This window comes from Muntiacus reevesi, chromosome 2, assembly GCF_963930625.1.
Source record: "Muntiacus reevesi chromosome 2, mMunRee1.1, whole genome shotgun sequence".
Classification (NCBI taxonomy): Eukaryota; Metazoa; Chordata; class Mammalia; order Artiodactyla; family Cervidae; genus Muntiacus; species Muntiacus reevesi.
In genome coordinates, this window is record NC_089250.1 from 57,915,941 (window position 1) to 57,926,620 (window position 10,680).

The following is a 10,680-nucleotide window of genomic DNA, read 5'->3' on the forward strand; positions in this document are numbered from 1 at the left end:
ACACATTGCTGAGACTATTCCAAAAGCTGGAAAAAAGTAGGCATTATCATTTCAACTGATGAACGGTTAAAAAGGTCCAATGGAACCAGTATCGAGTGTAGTGTGCTCATCCCAGTGCATCTCAGAGAGAAGCAGCAGAAAAGTTAGACCTCGACTTTACCATTTCGAAGGCTGAAAGTCGGAAAATGTGGGTAGTTTTGGCTGGTAATTTCTTGGGTAGAACTGGTTATCCTTTATTCTACTCAGCAGGTTTCTTTCAGTCTTATAAAAACAGCACCCACAGATGGCCAAGCTCAAGTATTGGAGAATCAGGACACAAAATAAAATTTAAACTCACTACGGACCCAAATATATAGCTCTCTGGAAACCTGAACTATAAACCTGTGACTTAACATGAAAATGGTTTTATAGATCAAAGAGTTTAAATGATCCTTAAGGATGATGTCTAAAACAGAAGTTTTAAACAGTAAACTTCAGAAGACTATAAATTAATTCCTATAACATAAAACAAGTCTATTTAGTATCTTTATCAAATGATCCCGGATTGTATTTCTAGGAACTCCCACTCAGATCATGAGGTATCTGTATTGGGGGATAATGATAAACCAGAACATCTATCTGTAAGAGGAGCTCAGGGCTCTCTGATGAGGCTAGAATTGAATCCAGAGAAGTATTGTCACTATATAAAAAATTCTAAGAAAACCTGTATTATTTGGTTAATTGCAAAAAAAAAAGGAAAAAATTCTGAGAACACCGCTGCTGGGTGCATCCAAGATGAGCAGTCATGGTACATGCTGAAGAGCACTCAAAGCTAAGACTTAAAATCACGTGAGGAGAAAGTCAATTGACAGAGATCATTCCTGACGATGAGCAACACCTGACAGTAGCAGCCGGTTCACCTAATTTTTGATTAGATCGACTATACTGTCAATGTTTCCCATCAAAGGCTAACAAGGTCATCTTACTGAAGACAAGCGTTTAAGGTTGTGAAAGGACTATGAGGGAAGCGTGCTGGGACACACACTTCCTACGAATCTTCAGGAAAAGCCGGCCACTCATTTTACTGAAGTGAAACGTGTGTTGACAGTAAAGTTGCAGATCTGATCTTTATTATCAGAATGATGTCATTTTAGGATAGAACTGATAGATTTTCTAAAATGAACCTAATATGGCATAAAACTCTTTGGTTTTCAGAGCTCTATGCCTATGTATCTGCCAAAATGTATTTTGGAAATATACAAGGAGGATGCAGAACAGGCACAGAAGCTGACAAAAATATCCGGATGCACATTCCTCATGACAGATCCACGTGGGATCCAGAAAGCACTTTAATAACCCTATCCATCAAATGATCAAGAGTCTAGAGAAATAGTAAGTCCTGTATTTACAAAACTGATGAAAATCACACTGTAATAATCAGTGAGTGCAGAACAACCGCACAGATCTGTGTTTCCAACTTTTTCCACCATGATTCTCCATCAAGGTAAAAAAAGATTCTTTCATACAAATCCCAGAAGGATGTAGAGGTGGCAGCACAACCGCTGGAGATGGAGCGATGACTTACTACTGAGGCTGGTGACGGACACAGGAGGGGGGTTGGTGGAGAAGAGGGCAGAGTCCTCTTGAAAAGAACCCGGTTGGGCGCAGGCAGCTCTAGTCCGTGGTTGACCTCCGGTACCAAAATCGCGCCCGGAAGTCATCGCTGCAGGTCATGAAGCCGGGGTTGGTGGGCGAGTGCACAATGCAGCGCACGATGTTGTTGTGGCCCAGCGAGAGCAGGTTCCGGCGCTCGGCCGTCCGCGAGTCCCAGCAGCAGAGGCTGATGGTCCTCTCGTCCGGCAGCAGCACGTAGTCCTCCGTGTGGTTGAAGACGGCCTGCGTCCGGTGCACCTGCCGCCCGCTCAAGCCAGCGCCTGCGCAGAGACCGAGAGGTTAGGGGCCTGGGCGCCAGGGCCGGCTTCCAAGTTCACATCTTAGACACCCGACTGCTCTACTTTTGTTATTAGCTGTACCGATATAAACACAGCATTAATCACTGAAGTAATACACATTTATTGTGCAATTTTTGAAGCTCTTAAAAAATATACATATATGAAAAAAGAACATTGCTTTTGGGCCCACCTCCTAATACAACTCTGTTAATATTCTGATGAGTTTCAGGCATAAAAACACCTTAAAAAGAAAAAGAATATACAACTAGTGCCACATTATCTAATTTCACGTTGGGCACACTTCTCCATGCTTTTTTCCTAGCTGCAAAGTAGCCCACTGTTTGGAAGCACCATTACTTAATGATCCTTTTCTTGCCACGCATGTAGTTTGTATCCAATTGGGATACTGTGATAAACATCCTTGGTGGAGATATTTCTTTTGGGATTAAATTCCCAGCACTAGAAGCACTGGGTTGTATGAGCAGCCACTCTCCAGAAGAAAGTTTTATGCTTTATAATTACCATGAATAAAAAATCATATTTTATGTTTATAGTATTACATAAACTATTAAAAAAAACATCTGTCTGATAACCTTATACCCAGGGTTAACATTTTGATGAGCAACTTTTCCAAATATCTCTATGTATTGTATACTCATTTGTAATTTATTTAAGTCAGAGCATACTGCATGTGGTGGAGACCTACAAAGAGGGCAATATAGTTCAATGGGTAAAAATACACACTGTGGTGTGGGATCTGGACTCAGTACTTATTCTGGATGTGACACTGAATGAATGACTTAACATCCCCAGGCCTCATCTGTCCTGTCAGGATAATCAGAGCACTCGTCCTCAGGATGCCGTGGGGATTAAAAGGAGGTATGATGTCCAGTCCACTTGGCAGGCTCAGTGTTCAACAAACGTTACTATGAGTGTGTGTTCATGCTTCCCGAGACTCTTCTTAAATTTCTAACAGTGGGTATAGCACGTCAAAAATATATGTATATTTAAAAATTTGATCTATGACACCGAGTTGCCCTTCAGAAATATTTTGCCAATCGATATTCCTAACAATATGTGATTTCCTGAGATGTTTATTGATACTAGGTAACACCAATCTTTTAAATTCCTAAAATATGATGAGCAAGAAAAGGATACTTCCATTTTTGTTTCTTAGGTTTTTGGTGAAGTTGGTCATCTTTTCTTGGGTTCACTGATCAATATCTGACATGTTTATTACATATGCTATGGATATTTCCTCCCAAGTCCAGCATTTTAATTTTGTTTACAGTGTTTTAAATTAACTTTTAACATCAAAATGTCTAATATCTACTTGATAGTTTTCCCTTCTCTTTCATTATTTCAAGAGCCCTTTGAATTTTAACTAAATATTAAAACTGGAAAAACAGATCCAAAAGTGCTGACATGAAGGAGTCTTAAACTGTGAATTAGGAAAAAAGGAAATTTGCATATAAATTCAGTATAATCTCATTTAAAAACCAAACCCCAATTCTCTAGCAAAACAAACCAATCAATCACATATGATCACAAAAATGTTCCAAAGATTCCTAAAACAAAAATGACTCCTCCACGATGCACCAGCTACAGTGGAAGCCAGAGAGGAAGCTGACTCTGGTCACTATGAGATAATCCTAAGGTAGGTTATGCTGCACCCTAGCGGTTCCCAGGTCACTAACTCTCCCATCTTCTCCACTTACTAACAACCCTTACAATAGTGTTGTTTTCTGATGAGTTTTAAGTTCTAGTCACAGTAATTTCAGTGTCTACGCAAACAGCTCACAACAGAGGAAACTAGCTGGTTTTCTACCAAACAGCCTTTGCTGCTGTGAGGATCAAAAGAATGAAACACAATATTTTAACACTTACTATCAAATAATTAGACCTTAACACTGACTGCTAGGGATAGGATCCATTTAAATGGATCTCGTAAAGAGCTCTCGCACAACTGTTACAACCAGAGACCAATGTGAATTAATCAGAGAATCAGACTAACATCATTGCGTATTTATACAGGTCCAGAACACTTGGGGTCTCTTTGGGGGGCCTCCTCTCTTCAGGTACAAGCCAAGATCTTCCCTCTCACTCACTGAGGGTTTTCTCTGCACTATGCTCATGTTTTTGTGGGCAACAGGCAGGCCATGGGTATACAAATGAATCTCCAAACTCTCAAGTGTTACTTGCGTGGAATCAGATCTAATTTTAGCTGTTAACATACTGAGATGAGCCAAGTTAAGAAACTGTGGCTTCTACTTCCAGCTCTGCCTCTTGTTTGATTCACATGGGGATTTACTGTGTGGATCTGTTTCGAGAGTTCTGGAAACTAAAACACCTCAGAAATGTGAATTGATATCAACCTCTTACATACCTGTGTATCTGACCAGCGTTCGTCCTGTTGATATTTCCCAAAGTTTAGCTACAGAGTCTTTTCCACTTGACAGAATATATTTAGAATTTTTCGAAAAGATGGCAGAACAAACTTCTGCGCCATCATGTGCTTTCTCGAACGTTGTGATGCATCGATTTGAGACGCCATCCCATAATTTGATGCAGCCATCCTTGCTACCAGTCACATACATATTGGCACTAGGATTGTAATTCACTGAACATATGGCATCGGTGTGCTGATCTTGAGGGTTGCAAGAGACAAAGCACTGAAATGTGTTGATGTCATAAAGTCGAAGTGTCGGATGCTGAGTCCCCACAAGTATAAAGTCTCCGGAAGGATGAAAGGAGATGGAGCGTAACATTTCAGCCTCCTGTCGGGAGAGAGCAGGGGAACCACTATTAAGCCTAGAGGAACTGCGGAGAATATCTGGCCAATGTAGAGAAACCGTAAAACAATGACCAGATATTACACAGGCACGAGAAGAACAAAGAACTTAATGAGAGAATCATTTAAACAAAGATTTCCAAAACTATTTACTGGTGAGATTATTCCAAAGAACACAGAAGCGAGCTTCATTATTTTCAAATAAACAATGGGTGAACTCAGAATGGAATATCATCATTCTATGATACATTTGTGGGGCTTCCCTGGTGACTCAGACCATAAAGAATCTGCCTGCAATGCGGGAGACCCATGTTCAATCCCTGGGTCGGGAAGATCTCCCAAAGAAGGGAATGGCAACCTACTCCAGCACTCTTGCCTAGAGATTCCATGGACAGAGGACCCTGATGGGTTATATTTATAATCCATGGGGTCGCAAAGAAATGGACATGACTGAGAGACTAACACACACACATGATACCTTCATATACAATTAGTGAATAAAGATAAACAACTATACTTTAAGAATAGCTCCTTAGGACTTCCTTAGCAGTCCAGTGGTTAAGACTCTGTGCTTCCACTGCAGGGGCACAGATTTGATCCCTGGTCAGAGAACTAAGATCGTCCCCCAAAAAGAATAGCTTGTTTGTCCCAGGGCTCCAAATATGCAGGTGGAAGTCACTACTAAAACACCAGAAGGTCTGAACTGCGTTTTCAAAATAAGGCAACCAAATGTTGCTTTTTCGGCAAATACCTGAGTGTCCCAACTAAATAATTTTGTAATTCCCATAAGTTACACTGCAGAGAAGTTGGTTATGTTTCGTCTTTAAGCAAGAATCTGCAACCTTTAAAGACTGATGTGAATTCTGAACCGTATCTCTGCCCACCAGCTGTCCTGAGTGGCCAGAGGAAGTTGGCGCCTGACAGCCCGAGAGCCGTGCCATCTATGGCAGGCAATGCATCCTCCTTGTTTATAGGATGACCACGGAGACAACTTTTAGAAAGAGAAGAGTCACACATCAGCTCACTGTATTTAAGAAAAAAAAAACCAGAAGCTCCTTTCCAGACATTCCTCACCTGGATGTATTTGAAGGCTCTTTTTGCAGACGGTTTGGAATAATCAAATAATTTAAGAGTATAATCCCTTGAACCAGAGGCGAGAATCTGTTCTGTTGGGTGGAAGGCGAGACACGTGACTTCATCCACGTGGTCGTAAAGAGTTCGAATCACTGGGTGGTTTTCCATGTTCTGCTGTGCAGTCTCGTTCATCATGACCTAGGCCAACAAGGAAAGAAGAGAAACTCTCAGTGGACTCACTCTCATTCTTCTAAGAAGGGACAACAGAAGATAAATGGTAAGATGTGACTGGGAGCTTCACCTCAATCGGCATGGCACTTTTGGCCAGCATTCTTTCCGTGTCCAGGATTTTTATGGACGCATCAGCAGATCCAGTAGCTATCAGCTGCCCATCTCTACTATAGGTAGCTACGCGACAGGGTCCTTTGTGGGATGTGACGTAGCAGGTTTCGTACTCTGACGCTTCTGGGGACATAGTCTGGACATCTGCATCAAACTCCAGGTCAATTCCTGTGCCAGGGGCAACTGTGTCTGACCGACCAATTGCATACTGAACTGCAGTGTCATCATTTTCCATTCCTGAAAGCAGTGAAAATGAAAGGCATGGAAAAACATTATTTTAAAAGGACAAGGCAAAGTTCTTGATCCAAACTGGGAATGCTATTTGCCAATGTCAAGGTATTAGTTCTTGTAGCCACATGACACTTAATACTGTACAGAATTACGTATTTTGAGCTGGGGGCACACACAGTGACAAGACTGTAAGGCAATATGGGTTGTGGGAAGTTAGGCTCCACTAGATGAAGTCCTCTCCCCAGATACTTGCCTCTGAAATGTTCTACTTTAACCACAACTACACAAGCTGAAAAAAAGCACTTCTGCAGTTAAATCACCCACTTTTTCCCGTTCTGAATTTTAATATTTTACATGTCGAGAGCTATCATTAGCAGCTTTGAAGCTCATTAAGTCAGACATGTGTTAGCAGCACTAGTGAAACACCTTTGAAAAAAGTGTTAAGCTGTGAATAAAGGCAATCAAGAATATGCATTTTGAATTGAAAAATAACTTGACATTGTACAATGTTGATTAGTATAGAAAAAAATCAGAAATGCAGATGAACCAAAAAATAAACATAACCTTGTATGATATATCACCCAGAGATAATTACTGCTAACATGGTGGTATGAATTCTTCTGAGCCTTTCTCCATGCACATGATTGTTTCATTTCTTAAAACAAAAATAAAACCACCATATAATATGGTGTGACTTACTTGGTCATTTAACCATACAGAACAAACACCTGGTCAGTGTAATAAATGTTCATCCACATCACACTGTTGGGCCCAATTTTATGGATACGAGAACCTTTATAACCAATTCCATATTGTTGGGCATTTCAGTGGAAATCATTCTATTTCCCCAGGCTAATCACAATTTACATTGCCAAGTCAAAGGGTATATACATGTATAGTAATTCTTTTTTCTTTTTAAACATGTATGGTAATTCTTATTGCTTCCTATGACACAGGCATGCACCCGGATACACTGTTGAACAAGACAAGGTTCAAGGTTTTTATTACTTTCAGTCTTTCGGTGGATGGTAAGGATTGTGAGGGAAACAACAACTCTAAACAATAAAGAAAATTTCAGACAGTGATTCTATAATGAGGGAAATAGGACTGTTATTTCAGAGCAAATGGGGACATATGGGGAAGATGTTCAAGTTATTTTAGAAGAGATGAGGAAGACTCTGAGATGACATTTGAGTTGAGATTTGAAGCAATAATAAGTAGAACAGCAGAAAGCACCAGATAATTCATATAAAGATCTAGAGGCTAGACAGAATCAGCTCAAAACCTTCACAATCTGGACTTTGTTTACTCCTCTAGTATCTAGCACTGTACTTGATACATACTAGCACTAAAATGAAAGGGCAATCATCTTGAAAAACATCTGAAACTGTAGTGGGCTCAATGAAGAACTGGCATTCCCAAGTTACCGAGTTTGATGAGATGCAGGAGCTGCTCCGAGGGCGCGCACACAGACTGAGGCTTGATTTCATTGATGAGGCCGTTGGCAATGCTGATATAGCCGTCATAGAGCAGCTGGCTGATGATCAGCTTGTAGAGCTGCTGGCGGTCCTTCAAGCCCACTTTGGTTCTATACATCTTGGAGAAGAGGAAGAGAATTTTTCTGCCAGCTGGAAGAAGAGAAAACAGGTGATAATGAAGGGCAAAGGCAGGAGTAAACCACAGAACCAACACAGGAATCTGGTCAGACTTTTCAGGGTTTAAATCTCAGCTCTACCAGCATTCTCTTTGGTTGGCAACTATGTTTCTCTGAGATCAGGGGCCTCAGCTCTCAAAAGTCAGTGAAGGTTAAACATGATGGTACATGTAGATTCTTTTGTGCAGTGGCACACAAACAGCTCAAAACGTGTCAGCCAACATTAACAGCTAGACCTCTCTTCATCACTGTTTCTTTGCCAAATTAGCCACCCTCGACTTTAATTCATCACTGCCAGAATCTTCCATTTCTTCTGCTAATAAAACACTGGTAATGTTGCAATAGGTAAGAGAGCTGCTATTGTGGATGCCCAGACACTACTGTTTCCACCAGCCTAAGCTGTTACATTTATTAAGGTCAGTTATGGTTATTCTTAAAATACTTTTTAAGACAATGGAGCTTGTTATGTTACATAATTTAATTAGACAGTAAATCAAAACATTAGGGCAAAAAAGCTATCATGCAATGAAAATTAAGTCAAGTTGAATGCTTTGGAAAGCATTGCTTAATAAAATATTTGCGAACAGGATATGGTGAAAACAACTACTTAAAAAAATGGAAAAATTGGAAGGACTGTGTACTTTGATTTACAGATTCTCAGTCTCAAGAAAGCAAAAGAGAAAATTGTAAATAATGGTTGGTTTTTTAGTTTATGGGGGAAAAAAAAGAACTCCAACTGGTGAGCATGATTAGATAATCTGATTATAAAATCTACCTTTGTACATATGTGTAGGTCTGTAGACACTGGAGATGGGAAACAACAATAAAGAATAAGTCATTGGCAGACAGGTGGCTGTGGCAGAGAAGAAAACTGAAAGACCACAGGAGAGAGAAAAATAATAAGGGTGGTCAGTGGTCTATTAACACCAGTACCTCCCGGTACTGCTGCACTACACAGGGGTAATTCTGAAAGTGGGAGATTGTAGTAAAGCAGTGGGGAACAATGTTTTTAACTACACAATGCCCTCTGGAGAATTACTGAGGCTACTGATCATAAGAACAGTTAACATTTATTGGGTGCCGACCATGTTTCATCTCAAACCTCAACTACACCCTGCAAAAGAGATCCAGTAATCTTGTTTACAGGCGAGGAGGGGATATAACCTGCCCAAGGTCTCAGAACTGGGAGGAATCAGGATTGGAACATAGGAGGTTTGACTCTAGAGACTGTGTTGTTATTAACCACTGCTTGTACTATTCCTTAAAACCTTAATGATATTAATAAAGCTAGCTAAAATTCATTAGACATTCAGTACAGCATATAACCAGGTGGCACACTGGTAAGGAACCTGCCTGCCAGGTTGAATCCCTGAGTCAGGAAGATCCTCAGGAGGAGGAAATGGCAACCCACTCCAGTATGCTTGCCTGGGAAATCCCATGGACAGAGGAGCCTGGCGGGCTACAGTCCATGGGGTCACAAGAGTCTGACATGACTAAGCAGGCACGCCAGGCCACAGTACGTAACACACATGGTGTAAGCAACAAATATGCATACCTCATTCAACCTTCATTTAATCCCATTTTAGAAGTGGGCAACCAGAAAGGTTAACTCACCCAGGATTCAACAGGTTGTATGTAAATGGCAGAGCCTGGATCCTAACCCAGAGCCTGTCCTCTTACTGTGCTGTACTGATGGGGGCTGAGCAGATACAAATAAATCCATGCTGTGTAAACATTAGGGCACAACAGAGATGATGAAGCCGCTCAAAGAAATCAGTGAACACTGCAAGGAAAATGTGGCTTTGTCATCCTGTCTCTTCACTTATGTTAGGCGCATCAACCGGCGTACAAAGACATTAAATAAAAAATGAGGACGAACCCCGCTTAACTCCCACAGAACTTTGGCTCGCTGGGCTAGTAAGCAGGTAATTACCATCCCCAAATTGGCAGATGAAGGGGCTACAGCCCGAGGGCAGGAAAAGCCCAGTGTAGGACAAGTTGTACCTGGAGCTGGAAGAAGGACCAAGGCGAGAACACAGACGCCCCCTCACCGAACGCTCCGCTATGACCCCGACCTAGAGGCCAACGAAGGATGGAAGGGAGAGTGTGAGCAAGGCCATTATGGAAAAGGAGGGACAGTGCAGGCCAAGCCCAGTAACTCAGGGCGCACGCCACCCCGCTCACTAATGACCCTTCCCGCCCTGCCCTGGTGCTCACGATGGTCCCCTAAAGGTCCCAGCCGACCGCACCAGCCACTCTCCACGCAACCCTGGCTCTCCATACCCGCTGGTCCCGCTCTCTCGGTCTCCCGCTCTCTCTTAGAAAAATGGAGGCGCCAGTCCTGCCCGATCAATCGCTCCGTGCGCACGTTCACTGCGCACGCGCAAAGGGCGTCACGCCGAGCGCTGCGCTATCGATCCGCACCCCTCAACTTGCGCCTGCCCTTCTCGCCATCTTACTTACGGGCACGATCGAAAGACTCGCTCACCTTCTTCAACTTTATCTACCCTGCGACAACCCTGACGCCAAGGAACTGGTGCTTTACGGACAAATATCAGATCCAGAGAACACCGCGGGCGCTAGAACGGCCACGGGCGTGTCGGGCCGTTGGCTCCACCACTTCCGGGTCCTTACGGAGCAAGTGCGCCTGCGCGCCT

General features: G+C 42.3%; 1 protein-coding gene across 5 annotated transcripts; it reads right to left on the minus strand.

Annotated features, from left to right (window-relative positions):
• Positions 1–1,092: 1,092 nt before the first annotated feature.
• On the minus strand, positions 1,093–10,638 carry CSTF1 (cleavage stimulation factor subunit 1). Of its 5 annotated transcripts, none has more exons than XM_065921752.1 (7): positions 10,512–10,633; positions 10,028–10,098; positions 7,797–7,997; positions 6,098–6,375; positions 5,797–5,994; positions 4,318–4,708; positions 1,093–1,913 (listed from the first exon to the last, which is right to left on the minus strand). In XM_065921752.1, exons 3-7 carry the CDS (start codon positions 7,963–7,965, stop codon positions 1,654–1,656), a joined length of 1,296 nt encoding a protein of 431 aa, XP_065777824.1. In that variant the 5' UTR covers positions 7,966–7,997; positions 10,028–10,098; positions 10,512–10,633; the 3' UTR covers positions 1,093–1,653. The 5 variants fall into 5 exon arrangements, with proteins under 5 accessions (XP_065777824.1, XP_065777823.1, XP_065777826.1 ...); XM_065921751.1 differs by lacking the exon at positions 10,512–10,633 and adding an exon at positions 10,307–10,369; XM_065921754.1 differs by lacking the exon at positions 10,028–10,098 and having other exon boundaries at positions 10,512–10,638.
• Positions 10,639–10,680: the final 42 nt, after the last annotated feature.